Source organism: Vipera berus (assembly GCF_964194415.1).
Source record: "Vipera berus genome assembly, chromosome: 10".
NCBI classification, from domain to species: Eukaryota; Metazoa; Chordata; class Lepidosauria; order Squamata; family Viperidae; genus Vipera; species Vipera berus.
Window position 1 is genome coordinate 16,582,665 of NC_138213.1, and position 16,857 is coordinate 16,599,521.

The window sequence follows — 16,857 nt, forward strand, 5'->3', positions numbered from 1 at the left end:
GTGCACAGAATGAGGGAGGGGCAGGGCTTTTTTTCTCATAGAACGCTCAGAACGGAATTTATTTATTTATTTATTTATTTATTTATTTATTTATTTATTTATTTATTTTATTGGATTTGTATACCGCCCTATTCCCGTAGGACTCAGGGCGGTTTACAGGGCAGTTAAAACCATGAATACAAAAAATTAAAAACAATTAAAACAATTAAATTAAATTCAAGCCCCAAGAGTAAATCTAAAACCCAGTTAAATTAACAACCCCACAGTCTGGACCAAACAGATCAAAGAGCCAAGTTTTCAGGTCCCCGGCGAAATGAGCGAAGGTCGGGGGCAGTCCTAAGTTCTGTGGGTAGTTCCGGCAACTTTTTTGGATGGAACCTTGTAGGGAGGGCAAGGCGGGTTGTATGACACGTGTGAGTTCCGGCACCTTTTTCTTTTACAAAAAAAGCACTGGGGAGGGGCATGGGAAGAGTTTCAGAAAAGACCCTCCCTATTCTTCTGGAGGGAAAAAAGGAAAAGAGAGGAGAAATATTTTCAGACTTGCAAGATTGTGAAGATAGCGATGGTCCTCCGAGGCATCCTTCTCGTCTGGTCTACCTCACAGGGACAGCATAAAGATTCTTGTATCGTATTTGCATGGCAACCTGTTAGTCCAGACTTAGAAACTGGAAGCATTTCAAAGGAACTTCAAACTGATGGGAAAAACAATGGTTAGAGCTTTCAGTTTCTCTAAAAAGAAGAATTAACTGGGCAGTGCAGGACAAGTAGGTGTTCATACTTAGAGCTTTGTTGTTGTTCTTCTTGTTGTTATTGTTGTTAGCTGCAAAGTCACGTCCGACCCATCGCAACCCCATGGACAACCTTCCTCCAGGCCTTCCTGTCTTCTGGAGTCCATTTTAGCTTAGAGCTTTACAGGGGCAAATTCTCGGAAACAATTGGGAAAAACAAACTATAGTCACATCTGCCTGAACTTAGATCAACTGACAGTGTCAGAGCCCCTCAAATGTATTTGCCTTTAATCCTCTCATTTCTCCCTTTCTTGCTTTGGCCTATGTACTTTCGGGGGGGGGGGTTGCCATACTGTCGGGGGAGACTGCTCGCATGGGGAATATTATTCGCTTAGCTCTGCTCTGTTATGAGATGCTCTTCTTCTGGGCGAGAGGAATGCAACCTGAAAACTTCTGCCTTATCTCCAGACACCAGAGCCCGGGACTGTTGGGCAATGACACCGAGAGAGACCTTGAGAAGGTCACTAAATCTGCAGGGTGGCACCTGTGGATTGGCTGCATTTCAACCAGACTGTTTGGAGGACTTTTGATTTGCCTTTTGATGTCTTGCCATCACTAACTCTCAATAAAAACATTCCATTTGAAAAGATCCTTGTTTCAAGAGTTCTGCTTTCTTGGGACATCCAGGTGAGGCAGGTCCTTAGAGAGAGAATGCCAATCCAACTTTTAGATAGGTGGGGGATGCTGCCTACGGGAAAAAAGGATTCTACTTATCTAGCAATTCTGTGCAGGAATATTTATTTATTTTTTATTTATTTTAATTCCATTTATATCCCGCCCTTCTCCGAAGACTCAGGGCGGCTTACAAGCTTAGCAGTAGCCTTCATTCTATGTATATGCCTGCTTATTAGGGCTTTCACACACACCCCAAGCGGCATTATTACAAAGTCAGCTTAATTGCCCCCAACAATCTGGGTCCTCATTTTACCTACCTGGGAAGGATGGAAGGCTGAGTCAACCTTGAGCCTGGTGGGATGCGAACCTGCACTAATTGCAGGCAGCTGGTGTTACTTAAGGAGGCATTAGCCCACTGCTCCACCAAGGCTCATTATCTCCAAGAATCTCAATATCTGGAGATTCTTGGAGAGCATCAGGTCTCCTCTGGTGCAAGGTAGAAGAGTTTGACTCTGGATTGAGAAGGAAGAGGAGGAGGTGAATGGCGACTTAAGCCTGAAAAAGCAGAAAGTTTGGGAACAAGACTTTGTTGTCCCTCAAAAGAGAGTTTGGAGAGACTTTCAAGAGTCTGTAAATACATCCTCCAAAATAAAGTAGCATCCCTAAAATCCCAGTGGGGTCTGCTTCTTGGCCTGGCCTTGCTTGTGTGGCTGACTGGCAAAGACCCAGGCAGATGGGCCCCCAGAAGCCACCTCCCCTGCATACCTCCCCCACCCTGCACAGGTCCAGATTCTCCTGCCAGGAAGAGCCATCTGATAAAGAAGCTATGAATTCTGCTCTTCTCCATGCTTCCTTTCAGTAACCTTGATGACAGAGAGAAGAGACTGGAAAATGAATTTCATCTCCATCATAAACGAGGCTGATCCTGTTGTGTATGCTGGGGACTGTCAATCACAGCAAGCCACTAGGACCAACAGGTGGCGCCAGTCAAGGCTCGGATTGGCTGGCCAGCATTCGGCGGGAATTCCAGATGTGGGGATTGGTTTTGGGAATGTACCTGGCTAGGTATTTAAGGGGGCTCCGGAGGCTCCATTGCCCCTTTGTTCCTGCCTACCCGCAATAAAGACTGTTGCTGTGAATCCTGTCTGTTACTTCCATGTGGTCCTGATAATATACAACAGATCCTCCACCGGGAAATGTGGCATAAGATAGCACTTTATTTATGTTGTTAAACACAGTTTTGTGGGGAATTTGAAGTAGAGATGGTCTACGGACGTTGGCGAGAATGATGTTGTCTTCACGCAGTTGCCTTTTGTGGATCCTCCCTTACGTCTATTCACTTGGCTGGCGACATTTCATCAAGACCTTAAAGCGGGATGGGGATTGTGTAACTGCAAAGTGGGCTGTGAAATCTGGCGCTTGAGATTTATCTGGCCACAATAACTGGAAGTGTCTGACAATGCTGGTGAAGAAGAGGAAGAGCTCCATCCGAGCCAGGATTTCTCCCAAGCACATTCTTGGACCTGTAATGAAAAAGTCAAGGAGAAAGAGAGAGGGCAGGCAACTTCAGACAGTGGAAAGCTGGCAGCCCGTTGCAATTCCTAGACTGGTCATTCTTTCTCCATCATAGAGAAGGAGAGCACAACAAATGTGTAAGAATTCAGGTAGTCCTCGACTTACAACAGTTCACTTGGTGACCGTCCAAAGTTACAACACTGAAGAAAGTGACTTAGGACCGTTTTTCACAGTTACGACCTTCCAGCATCCCCGTGATCGTGTGATCAAAATTTGGATGCTTGGCAACTGGTTCATGTTTATGACCATTGTATCCTGGGGTCACGGGATCCTATTTTGCGACCTTCTGACAAGCGAAGTCAATGGGGAAGCCGGATTCGCTTTAGAACCGGGTTCCTCACTTATCAACTGCAGTGATTCACTTTTAACGACTGAGGCAAGAAAGAGTAAAATGGGGCAAAATTCACTTAACAAATGTCTCACAATCAAAAAAGAAATGTTGGGCTCAGTTGTGGTCATAAGTCAAGGACTACCTGTATTTAAGTGATTCAATAAAGCTTAGGTTTAGTTTTGTTTGTGGGTTGCAATGATAAAAAAAAAAACTTCCCGGTGCGCAATAGTGAAAATATTCCATTGCTGAAATTCTTTCAGTCCAATCCCTTTTCTTGCAGGCCAGCTAGTCCTCGCTTAGCAACCACAATTGGGACCAGCAACTCAGTGGCTGACCAGGGTGGTTGCTAAATTGAAGTGGCAAGTAGGCTTGTGATCTGATTCCAGCTTTCCTTTTCCTTACAGACGTGTGTCTTCTTTTTCGTTACTGCAAAGTTACTTTTCCATCACTGTTGTAACAGTGAATCTTTACTAAATGAGGCAGTCACTAAATGAGGACTACCTGTAGATACTATTAGCGAAACGTCTCCTGGAGGATCTTACTTTGGAGAATCTATTTCAACTGAGGCAGCTGCTTAAAAGAGACAAGAATTGTCTGAAGGGGTCTCAGGAATTGACCATCTCTTCTGCTTCACCTTGCTGGACCGTCTCCAAAGAGACTTTCATACAGAAAACCTCCCACAAGACTTTCACACACGCAGGAGAGATGATCTCTGTGAATTCTGTGACCACAAGGAAACATTCTTCAGCTGTTCTGAAGTGATAGTTTTCAACATAGTCCCCTGTGGGGTTTTTTTTTCCTTTTCCTATGGACACTAAAGTATAATCAAAGCCCAGGAACTGACTTCCATAAGTCTCTAAAGAAAGGCTGGGCAGTTTGAGTTGCAAGAGTTATCAGTAAAAATGTGCATGACATAGAGAGAAAACAAGACAGAGTGTATGTGTGTGTGTGTGTGTGTGTGTGTGTGTGTGTGTGAGAGAGAGAGAGAGAGAGAGAGAGAGAGAGAGAGAGAGAGAGAGAGAGAGAGAGAGAGAGAGAGAGAGAGAGAGAGAGAGAGAGAGAGAGAGAGACAAAGAGAATGATGGCGATGGAGACAGAGAGAAGAATAATTGACCTGCTGAAAACGGCAAGAAGGCTTCCGGCTTGACAAACTCTCCCTCTTCATTCAGGAAGTTGGAGGGGTTGAACTCATTGGGGAACTTCCACTGAGATTCATCACGATGGGCAGACTGGATATTGACAAAAACCATGGTGTCCTGCACAAGTCAAAACAAATAGGTCATCTTGAAGGAAGCCCTCATTGTCAGACATGGCTCTGGATGATCTTCCAGGTAGACCCCATTGAGATGCGGTTGAAGGACAGCAGATGAGGGTGAGAAGGAGCAGGGGGAAGATCTGGACATTGCTGTACAGTAGTCAGAAAAAGAGGAGTGAGGGACCAAGGCAGGAGATATTGTCACCATCAGTTAATCCCCACCAATCCTAGCTAAGAATGGCTCAGATGTCAGAAGCTGGTCTTGTTGAAAAGTCTTCACGGAAAGACGTCCTTCCCATCCCACTCCTGCATATTATTAAGTGTCTCGTCTTCTTTTCACATCGAATATCAGGATGTCTCTCAATTTCTTACTCTCTCTCTACACACACGCGCACACACACACACACACACACACACACACACAAATAGAGAGAGAGAGAGAGATTACATAGGACCGTGGTGGCGAACCTATGGCACGCATGCCACAGGTGGCACGCAGAGCCCTCTCTGTGGCCATCACCCCAGTCCTAGGCCTTCAGCCGGGTTTTATAAAACCTTTTCGCTTTAGGCCTCCACCGCCGTGTGCAAAAAAAAAGGGTTCAATCAATCAATCAATTTCAACTTCTCGCGGGGAAAAAAAGACCTTGCAAAGTTGGAATTGACGGATTGAACTTTTTAGTCCCACCCAGTCTGCCGTTACCACCACAGCCACGCCCACTGAATGGACCACACCCACCTGGTACCCGATGATACATAAGTGGGTTTTGGGTTGCAGTTTGGGCACTCGGTCTCTAAAAGGTTCGCCATCACTGACATAGGACAACTACAGATTTACCTGTGGAATCACCAACACTACACAGTTCACACTCAAAGGTCTCCGCCTTTACCTTGGGAATTTTGTATCCAAAAAGGTGCACATCATTAATGGATTTACGAGCGACTCCAAGAGGAACTATACTTGATATGCGTTGGATTTCATGAATGACAGCATTTGTATAGGGCAACCGTACTCGATCTTCACATTTCAGTCTCGCTTTGTTTCCCAGAACGGTGTCTATTTCCTTCCAGCATTTCTCTGAGGAACAAGTAGCTCAGTTACCTTCTGGAAAACATTTCATTGACTTTAAGTAGACCATAGTTTGCTTCCCAGCCAAGGGTTGTACAGAGATTTCTGAATCTCCTCCTATGATACCAGTTCCCTCCTTCCCTGTTTTATATGATTGCTGAAAATACTACTATTTCTACTAAAGAGCGCCATTTCACAATTCTTTACCTTGGATCTCTGGAAAGGCCACCAGATAGAGCAATGCCCACTGCAGTGTTCCTGATGTCGTCTCTGTTCCAGCTATGATAAGATCAAACAATAAGACGCGTAGTTGCTCCTCTTCAAAACTTGAACCTTTTCTCTCTGGCTGTTGATAGTTAAAAGAAAGAATGGGTTTTTACCACATACAGTATGTATTCATTGGGAAGGAAGGAAGGAAGGAAGGAAGGAAGGAAGGAAGGAAGGAAGGAAGGAAGGAAGGAAGGAAGGAGGGAAGGAGGGAGGGAGGGAGGGAGGGAGGGAGGGAAGGAAGGAAGGAAGGAAGGAAGGAAGGAAGGAAGGAAGGAAGGAAAGAAGGGAGGGAGGGAGGGAGGGAGGGAAGGAAGGAAGGAAGGAAGGAAGGAAGGAAGGAAGGAAGGAAGGAAGGAAGGAAGGAAGGAGGGAGGGAGGGAGGGAGGGAAGGAAGGAAGGAAGGAAGGAAGGAAGGAAGGAAGGAAGGAAGGAAGGAAGGAAGGAAGCTTTGTCCTGAAGACTTTATTCTGAAAAGTATCACTAGAAAAGAAAAAGGAAGCAGGAAGAGAAGAAGCAAGCAAGCAAAGAGGCAGCAAATCTTCAAAGGCCCAAGTTTCATCAGGGCAAAAACAATTCAGGAATTTAATGAGGAAAAGGTGTTCTTCCCACAGATTCCTTGCTGGAGGGTTCTGGGAGTTGAAGCCCATTGTGTTAAAGTTGCCAAGGTTAAGAAACTCTGCTCTATGAGGACTCTAGACCAGGGGTAGGCAACCTCGGCTCTTTTATGACTCGTGGACTTCAACTCCCAGAATTCCTGAGCCAGCCACGCTGAGGGGAAAGGGAGAGGTTTCCAAGCTGAGCCATGCTGGCTCAGGAATTCTGGGAGTTGAAGTCCACAAGTCACGAAGGGGCCACAGTTGCCCCACGCTGGCTCAGGAATTCTGGGAGTTGAAGTCCACCAGTCACAAAGGGGCCATAGTTCCCCTACGCTGGCTCAGGAATTCTGGGAGTTGAAGTCCACAAGTCACGAAGGGGCCATAGTTCCCCCACGCTGGCTCAGGAATTCTGGGAGTTGAAGTCCACCAGTCACGAAGGGGCCATAGTTCCCCCACGCTGGCTCAGGAATTTCTGGGAGTTGAAGTCCACTAGTCATGAAGGGGCCAAAGTTCCCCCATGCTGGCTCAGGAATTCTGAGAGTTGAAGTCCACAAGTCATGAAGGGGCCATAGTTTCTCCATGCTGGCTCAGGAATTCTGGGAGTTGAAGTCCACAAGTCATGAAGGGGCCATAGTTCCTCCATGCTGGCTCAGGAATTCTGGGAGTTGAAGTCCATGAGTCATAAAAGAGCCGAGGTTGCCTACCCGTGGTCTAGACAGATCTTCATTTAATCAGTCTTGAAGAAATGTCCAAGCACGGAGTCGGATTTCGACTTACTGTTACGCCTTTCAGACCAGGACTCAAAAATCTCCTCCTAAATTGTCCAGTTTGCACTAGCATCTATATAGTGCATCTCAACATTAACTGAATTTGCATACTTATCTCACTTTTTACAATATTTTTAATTTTATTATACAAGTTCTTATTTATATGTAGGTCTTATTAAAGTCATAGTTTTTTCAGATAGATAGATAGATAGATAGATAGATAGATAGATAGATAGATAGATAGATAGATAGATAGATAGGTAGGTAGGTAGGTAGGTAGGTAGGTAGGTAGGTAGGTAGGTAGGTAGGTATACAGTTTCCTGCCTGATCAGGGGGTTGGACTAGATGACCTCCAAGGTCCTTTCCAACTTTTTTATTATTATTATTATTATTATTATTATTATTATTATTATTATTATTATTATACAGATAGATGTGATAGATGATAGATAAGAAAGAAAAAGAAAGAAAGAAAGAAAGAAAGAAAGAAAGAAAGAAAGAAAGAAAGAAAGAAAGAAAGAAAGAAAGAAAGAAAGAAAGAAAGAAAGAAAGAAAGAAAGATAATGCATGGAACAATCTTCAATTAGATATTTGTTCCATCTAGTTTTATAGTTGTAAATCTGATTTGATTTGGTTTTGGGGCCACCAACAGAAGAAAGCTATTGCAAGATAAATAGAAAAGTCAAAAACTGTCTGGTTAAACACAGCTGCTTTGAGTCTTGAAAAAGTGAGCAGGTTCACACTCTTGGCTTTGAGTTCCTTTCAGTGGGTTAATCTTGTATTTATAGCTGAATATTTTCTGAAATTTAGATTCCAAGAGTTTGATTTTAACAGAGAATGTTGAGTTAACTAGGTTTACAGCAAAGACCCATAGCAGAAACTAAAGAATTTTCTCATATTTCCTTCTCCCTGGACAAAATTCAGAACCTGCACAAATTTCCAAACAGTCACACTGAATTTTTTTAACCAAACAAAATATATGTGTTTGTGATATTTTAAATATCAGACTAAATCACAGCCATACACCAAAGAACTGTTGTACTTGTACAATATGTAATGCTAGAGAAAGAGACCCAAAATGAGAAAATATACAGTTAACTGTTACAGTTAGAACGGTAACTTTGTAACTAACTTTGTAGAACTGATACGGTTCTACAAAGGAATTATTGAGTCTGTCATTTGCACCTCTGTAACCGGTTTAGAACTGCAACTAAACAAGACAGACACAGACTTCAACGGATAGTTAGGACTGCAGAAAAAACAATTGCAACCAGCCTGCCTTCCATTGAGGACCTGTGTACTGCACAGGCCAGAAAGAGGACTGTGAAAATATCTACAGACCCCTCACATCCTGGACATAGACTGTTTCAACTTCTCCCCTCAAGACGATGCTACGGGGCATTGCACATCAGAACGACTAGACATAAGGAGAGTTTTTTTCCCCATGACGTCACTCTGCTAAACGACTAATTCCCACAACACTGTCAAAATACTAGTAAAGCTGTATTACTATGATACCCCTCATCTTTCCTATTACCTATTCTTATCTTCTTGTGACTATAACTTTGCTGCTTGTATCTTACAATTTATTATATTTTTGTCACTCTAGTACAGGCATGTCAAACTCACGACGTCACGTGATGTCGCGCGACGTATCGGAACTTTTTCCCATTGCCGAAAATGGGATGGGCGCGGTTTCTCCGTGACGCTTCAGCCTGCGGGCCGGCAGTTTGACACCCCTGCTCTAGTATGATTTGTGTTGTTTGCTTAGCTAGCAGTCTGTGACTATCACTAAGTGTTGCATCTTATGATTTATGATGAAGTGTTGTATTTCACGCTTTATGATGAATGTATTTTCATGTTGTGTATGATCATGATTATCACTATTACTTGTATGTACGCTGAGAGCTTATGCACCGGAAACAAATTCCTTGTGTGTCCAACCACACTTGGCCAATAAAGAATTCTCTCTCTATTTATATATAGAAATCAAAAACAAGACTAAGAAATCTACCTTCTGAATTTCTTCTAAATAGGCATCAATAAAATCCCGGGGCTCTCCTGGAGTGAAGGTTGCCTTGTGTTCCTCCATTTCATTCTCAAGCAAAGCAAGCATTTTACGGACATTTGTTAGTATTTTCTGATGGGGGAGGGGAAGCCTTCTCACTAAAGGCACAGCATTGAAAAGCTGCCAAGCAAACAGAAAAAAAGCCAAAATTGGTTAATTTGATCATGGTGGAGTCTTCTTTGTAGGAAACATTGAAAGAGAAAAGAAAATCCCTAAAGGGTTCGCATAAATATCTCTTACCATTTGAAAGGGAGTCAAATGTCCAAATAAATTGAAATTTAAATATAGATGCATTATACCCAATTCTGATATAGCGGTGAAGGTGTTGGCCTAGAAAACAAGAGACTGGGAATTCTAGTTCTACTTTAGGCCTGAAAGTCAGCTGGGCGACTTTGAGCCAGCCAGTCACTCGCAACTCACAACATCAGGAACCAATGGACCAACAATCAGTTGATCCGAAAAAACTGGATTCTGAACTTGTGGGGAAACCACTAGGAAGAAGAAGAATTGTACCCCATTAAATTTGGATAACTGCTGCTATTCAAGAGAGCCTTCACCCACTCTTCCTGGCACTCTGATGATATGGTTCCATAAAACAAAAGGCTTCCAACTGCAAGGAAAATCAATTTCACACTCAAGGACTTATGATGGTAACACCGCGAACACTGAACTTCAAATTCCCACCAGCTGTGCTTTAATTTTGAACATTTTTTTTCTGGATTCTCGTTTAGGATACCAAGGCCCAGGGTCCTGCGGGCAGTCTGATGTTTTGATGGATCAGGTCCAGCAGGTTTCTCAGAAAGCTGCTGCCATATTCAAAACGTTTCCCAAACATTATGGTGGAAAGTATGTTAGTGACCGCACTGTCGATGAACTCGTAAGGATCAAAAGGCACACCTGCAGAATACAGCAAAAGAAAAGGGATCACTATAGATCAGGTTAGGCGATTCATTTCTGCCACATGAGAACCTGCTACGGTTGTGAAAGGCTGAACCAATAGGGCTGTGAAAGTGTCTAGGCATATATGCACGCATAGACATAAATTTTAAAAAAAAATAGCAGTTGCCTTCAAAATAAAAAACAACCCACACGGGCTGGACAAGGACACCCAAAGAGCTGGATATGGCCTGGGGACTGTAAAATGCCCAACTCTGTTATACACCCATTCTACTGCATTTTTATTTCAGGGTAATTGAAATATACGATCCCTTAATCCGGTGTGTGAGTTGCAGAGATATCATCAGAAGAATACAAAGTAAGTCCCCTATGGAGACTAACGCCCACAATGAATTTGCGGTAGCTGAGTGACCAGGATGAAAAAGCATCTGCTATTTTCAATCTTCTTCTCATAAATGAACTCTTAAGCCCAACACACATTGCATTGATACTAAGGGTGGTCATCTTTGCACTTTAATGCTTCTGGAGAATCATCATACTACAGAAGGCAAGAAGAAGACATCACGGGGCTAAATATGAAGCATGGGGAACATAGAATGAAGAGAAATAAGACTGGACAACCATTTGTCTGAAATGATATGGGTCTCCTGCTCAATCAAGGGGTTGGACCAGAAGACCTCCAAGGTCCCTTCCAACTCCATTATTCTATGTTCCACGAAGGCAAATATACATGTCTCAGGATAATGTTGCAGGATCCAATTTGGGCTGGTCATTGGGAGCAGCAGTTTAGACTTCCGAGCTTTCAGACTTGTTCTGGAGCCCATCCTTAGAGAACTTCTCTCTCACCAGAATGTGCGAATGGGGAACACAGACCCAGTAAACGGTGGCTGCCAACCAAGAATGTTACAGGACTTCAACCTTAAAAACATTACAATTAAAAAAAACCCAAATCTTGGTCTTATTTTGGCCGACAGGGCTTTGAACTTTACGTAGGCAGAATTCCTACACTTCTCCTACTCTGCATTAGTGCACTGTTCACTGGTAAACTTTGAGACCAACTGTGTCCTGCGGAAAAGGAAGGGACATCAAAATGACAATTTTCAACTTTCCCATCCTTTCCCAGGAGAGCTTACTCTGGTTCTTGGTAAAAGCCTGAATCAAGTAAGCGGACTCCTCCAAGATCCTTTCCTGCATCAGATTTTTGCCCACGCCAAAGTTTCTGAAAAGCATCAGCGAAAATCTCCTTTGCTCCTTCCACACTTCCCCATAAGGCTGTGCGATTATGCCTGTAAAGTCAAAGAACATTAAAAATCAGGAAACAAGCATTCATTTCAAACTTCTTTCTGGTTAACCGATTCTGAAAGTATAGCTGATCTTCTCTCTTACTTGAAAGTTTGGTCCAGCATGCTAGCATTCAGAGGAAAAAGGATACAGGACATTAGATAATAAAACTAAAAGTGCTTGGAAATTATATCCTTACCTTTTTTCTTAGTGATCATATCTATAATGTAAAAGTCTGCTCTCCCAGCAAATTCTGTGCCTTTTATCACAAAGACCTCTTTTGCTGAACGAAATCCATGAGTTACGATTACAGGTTTGCTTCCCACATAGAGAGAGACGATAGGACCATATTTTTTTGCAAACTGAAATGAAATAACAGGATGAACAAAGAATTACTAGGAAATTACTGAGATGATGCAACATAGCATCACCAAGGGTGAAGTTGAACAATCATGCTCCATTCTTCAACTTCTAAGCATGTTGTATGCAGAACTTTAATTGGACTACTTAGGATTTCACCATACCTCCTGCTTTTTGGGGTGGTAACAATAACACTTAGACTTCTGTACTGCTTCACAGTGCTTCACAGCCCTCTCTAAGTGATTTACAGAGTCATCATATGGCCCCCAACACTCTGGGTCCTCATTTTACCAACTTCAAAAGGATGGAAGGGCTGAGTCAACGTTGAGCCGGTCAGGATCGAACTGCTGGCAGTGGGCAGAGTCAGCCTGCAATACTGCATTCTAACCACTGCACATCATGGATGGATGGATGGGCAATAGCAATAGCACTTATATACTGCTTAATAGTGCTTTACAGCCCTCTCTAAGAAGTTTACAGAGTCGGCCTATTTCTCCTAACAATATGGGTCCTATCATTTGACCGACCTCGGAAGGATGGAAGGCTTAGTCAACCTTGAGCCAGTCAGGATTGAACTGCTGGCAGTGGGCAGAGTCAGCCTGCAATGCTGCATTCTAACCACTGCACCACCAAGGAAGGAAGGAAGGAAGGAAGGAAGGAAGGAAGGAAGGAAGGAAGGAAGGAAGGAAGGAAGGAAGGAAGGAAGGAAGGAAGGAAGGAAGGAAGGAAGGAAGGAATAGCAATAGACATATAATTAGACATATACCACTTCGCAGTGCTTTACAGCCCTCTCTAAGTGGTTTACAGAGTCAGCCTATTGCCCCCAGCAATCTGGGTCCTCATTTGACCGACCTCGGAAAGACGGGTGGCTGAGTCAATCTTGAGCTGGTGAGAATCGAGCTGCCAAACTGCTGGCAGCCAGCAGTTAGCAGAAGCTGTCTGCAATACTGCACTTTAACCCCTGTGCCACCAGGGCTCTTAACATAGACCCAGGTGGCAAAAGAGTCATTTGAATGTGATATCAAAAGACCATGCTATTAGAACTGACAATATGAGCATGGTTTTCCAGCAACCTCATTTTAATACTCTTGTTTACAACATGATTCCACTTCAATGTTTAAATAAACTTTCAGTGTTTGCTATTGGGTATACTTCATACTAATCCATCAAACAGAAAGTGGAAATGTTGAAAGTTTAATTCCGCTGAAAGAACCGATGCCTGACAGACCATATTTTCCAAGAGGGCGGTGCCCTTGTCCTTATTTGTACTAACAACAAGCAAGAAACACACAGGAACAGCAGTGTTCCATTTGTGAGAATTCACACCCCTCCTTAGAGCAAAGATGAAGTGCAAACTCTCAGAACGATTCCCTTATTATTGAACCCTTTAATCAGAAGCCTCCTCATAAAACACGTTTGCTTAAAAACAATTTTCCCTAATTACATAATAGGAATTTAGCATCAAAGGGACAGGATGGAACTGCAAGATTTACAAGCAAGTGAAAACAGTGACTTCCAGCAGCTGAATGCCTTTTTCTCCTCCTTTCTCCAAAGGATCTGGGGAGCTTTAAGGTGATCTAGAAAGATTTCTGGTTGTATCCTAGGAAATTCCAGACATCTCTTGGGAAAGCGGCAGAGCTGACTCTTGGGATAACCCTCCTAACATTCATAAACTCTCCACGCAATGCAAATAAATTCTGAATTGTCTTTCGGAAGCAGCTCAGAGCCATCAAGGGGTTAGGATCGCTATGAATCAAATGTACATCTCTGCACAGTTGGAATTTCCACATCTGCATAACATTCCCAACATTTCTCCTAAACCGGCTGCAGAATACATTTTCAATCGCATGCAGAAACATCTAGCAGGCCCAGGATCATTCAGCCAGCCTCCTTAAAAAAAATGCAGCCAAACCTCTTTCTTTTCAGCAAATGAACTCCGTGGAGTTTAATGTAAGAGCAACTTAAGGAGCGCTTTACCTGCTCAAAGCCCTTCAGAGGGTCCCTCATATTGAACTGAAGCAGATTCCCAAGCAGGGGCAGCCTCCAAGGCCCAGGGGGAAAGCCCCTGGGACGTCTGCTCTTCCAGAACCAGAAGAATAGGAGGGAAAGAACAATCAGCCAGCTGAAAAGAGCCATGTTGGAAGCGGGAGATCTCCCTCTGTGTGTGACTCTGCAGCTGTATTTCTCTGCTGGCAAAAAGCCAATGCGGACGTTTATTCCCTCAACGCTGGAATAAGATTGGAGAATTGCACAGTAGAAGCTTGAGCAGGCACCATGCCGTTGTTGTTTTTAACGTTCCAAGCGGTTTAGTTCTGTGGTTGCAATATGATTTGGTATGTTTTGACTTTGATCGAGAGACCTCCCAGAGTTGGTTAGACGGTGGGCAGCTATCTAAACGTTTTAAAATAAATAAACAAAATATAAAAGCAGGATGAAAAGCCAGCTTTGTACAGAAGCCAGGTTTCACAGGCTGGAATTTAACAATTGAGAAACTTAACACCAACTGGTCACCTGCCACTAAAATCAACATTATTATTTTTTTTTGCTGAACTTCTCCTCCACCAACTGATAAGCTAACCTATTTAGCTCTCGCTGAAAGAGAAGTCTTCAGCCTGGTTCAGTCCAAGCCAGGAATAAACAAAATGGAGACTGCTTTAGAAAAAAGAAGGTTTCAGTTTATTGAAGAGCAGAGCCAGACAGAAAGATGGCTCTGGGAAAAACTGACCACATGTAGTAGGGAGTGCTGGGTTTTATACCTTCTTGAGCTTTTGTGTTTGAAGTTCTTCCTGTTTGAGGCTTTGTATTTCCTGTGGCATGAAGTTTGACCTGAGGTTCAGTGTGCCCTTTCAAGTATTCTGATGGTGGTGGGTTAATCCTGTTATGTCCCAAAAGTCATATCCTGCTTCTCTGTGGCTGATGGCTTACTTCCTGTGTTGGATTTCTTGGGTGAGGGGTTGCTTGTTGATTCAAGGGATCTTTGTCTTTCTAATCCCATCAGCTCTAAGATTCCTGGCTCCAATCTTTCTGACAGGATGATCACATCTGCATTTCTACAGGCAGATCTGGTTTCTGCTTGGGGCAGAGAGATTTGGGCTGGGGGGTGGGGGGTTCTGCTAAGATTTTCCATGATTCCTTTGGGGAAATATAATATTCAGCCTTTTTAATATTCCCCAAAATATTTCTTTCTTGGGGGGGGTGCTCTCCTCCCACACTCTATTTAAGACAGGAGGTTTTCCAACCTTGATGCAGCCAGCTGGCCGAACAGAGAGGGAAACATACAAATCTAAGAGAAACAATCACATATGGTAGATTGGGATTATAAAAAGATTATAAGTAGTCAAAGTACATGAAAATGAAATTGCAATTGTTAAAGCAACAGGAAGTGAAATGTGAGAAAACTAACAGAACAATGGGACAAATTCCACGGGATAGAGATGAATAGAAAACAAGCTAATTGCAGATTCCTCTCAACTCCTACAGTGAGAACAGAGAAGCAGTAATGGTGGGAATAGCAAGGCAGTAAACAGTCTAAGTCAGGGGTCTTCAAACGTGGCCCTTTTATGACTCGTGGACTTCAACTCCCAGAATTCCTCAGCCAAGCACCCCTGGTCTAAGTCCTAATGATTTATGACTTCTTTTAAGAGGAGATGCTTTGTAAGAGCTGTATAAAGGAGCTTTTATATAGTTGAATACTTGAAGGCCCTCACAGAGAAGAAGGGATTGACCTATTCTCCAAAGCACCTGAGGGAAAGGCAAGAAGCAATGGGTGGAAGATTGTTAAAGTGAGATCTGCAACCAAGAAGAAATTTCCTGACAGTGAAAATGATTAACCAGTAGGACAACTTACCTCTAGAAGTTGTGGGTGCTCCATTGCTGGAGGTTTTCAAGAAGAGACCTGACAGCCATTTGTCTGTAATGGTATAGACAGAGTCACTACCTGAACAATGGAGGACTAGAAGACCTCTAAGGTCCCTTCCAGCCTTCGGATTCTTTGTTCTAACTCCCCTTGATATGGACAGCCATCAATATCCTGGACAGAACAAATCTTTGCAAAGATCTCTAAATCTCAGTTCACTCAGTAGGCTAAGAAAGCCACCATTCCTTAACAACAACCTATCATCAAGGAAACAGGGCTAAGCTATAACAGAAGAACGGAGTAGTAAAAGAACAGCATGCATAATTTTACTCCAATTGGAACAATTCTGAAGACGCCTTTCTATTCACTCCTTGCTCTCTCCTTCTCCTCACCACTTTCCTCCTTTTGGTTTAGCTCTTGCTGGAAGAAAGTAATTATTGTTCTTTAAACCTTTTTTCTTTTAGTCTTTGCTGCTGTTGCTCATCTTTTCTGGGCTCTGCCCATCTGATCGGCTTGAAATTGTGGCGCTCCAATGAGATCTTCACACCTGCTGCCTTACGTTTCTGGAGATAAACACAAAATGCAATTGGAAGAAATAAAGAGGTCTATTTAAGCCCACAACACACAAAAGTTGGAGATGCTGTCACAAATCTTTGCAAATTAATATCTCCCCGTTTTTTTTTCTTCCCCAGAACAAACGGGGGTCCTATTCTGCCCCAACCCTCGTCACATAGTTTACTGCAAACCCTGGATTGGAAAAAACACAAGCCAAAACGAGACAGAATAGAAATGTTGCAAAGCAAAAAAAGAAAGAAAGAAAGAAAAGAAACCAGGTTCCTAATATTTAGTCCCCCTGTGAATTGATTTAACTGACACAATGAGAATGCTGGTTCTACAGCAAAATAAAGAGCCGAAAAATGCAAAGTCTTAAGCCCTGATCATACCTCTGATGTGGATTCAAATGATTATTATTATTATTATTGTTGTTGTTGTTGTTGTTGTTGTTGTTGTTGTTGTTTGTTGTTGTTGTTGTTATTATTTTCTAAGCCAAAGGCATTCACATTCCTTCCCTTCCACTTCCCCCACCCGCCCCTGGCTACAAAAACCAATCCTATGATTTGCAAAACCTGGT

General features: G+C 43.0%; 1 protein-coding gene across 4 annotated transcripts in view; it reads right to left on the reverse strand.

Moving 5' to 3' along the window:
- Positions 1-2,610: 2,610 nt before the first annotated feature.
- Positions 2,611-16,857, reverse strand: part of LOC308672571 (cytochrome P450 2J5-like) — a 30,391-nt gene continuing 16,144 nt past the window's right edge. The window contains exons 1-9 of one of the 4 annotated variants that reach the window (XM_081335595.1): positions 13,847-14,142; positions 11,709-11,871; positions 11,362-11,514; positions 10,068-10,228; positions 9,278-9,451; positions 5,838-5,976; positions 5,452-5,639; positions 4,477-4,565; positions 2,611-2,877 (exon numbers count right to left, since the gene is read on the reverse strand). In XM_081335595.1, the coding sequence (XP_081191721.1) occupies positions 2,736-2,877; positions 4,477-4,565; positions 5,452-5,639; positions 5,838-5,976; positions 9,278-9,451; positions 10,068-10,228; positions 11,362-11,514; positions 11,709-11,871; positions 13,847-14,005 (1,368 nt within the window). In that variant the 5' untranslated portion in view covers positions 14,006-14,142 and the 3' untranslated portion in view covers positions 2,611-2,735. Of the gene's footprint in view, positions 2,927-4,423; positions 4,715-5,451; positions 5,640-5,837; positions 5,977-9,277; positions 9,452-10,067; positions 10,229-11,361; positions 11,515-11,708; positions 11,872-13,846; positions 14,143-16,857 lie in introns of those variants that run through there. The other 3 variants (XM_081335593.1, XM_081335596.1, XM_081335594.1) reach the window with 3 other exon arrangements.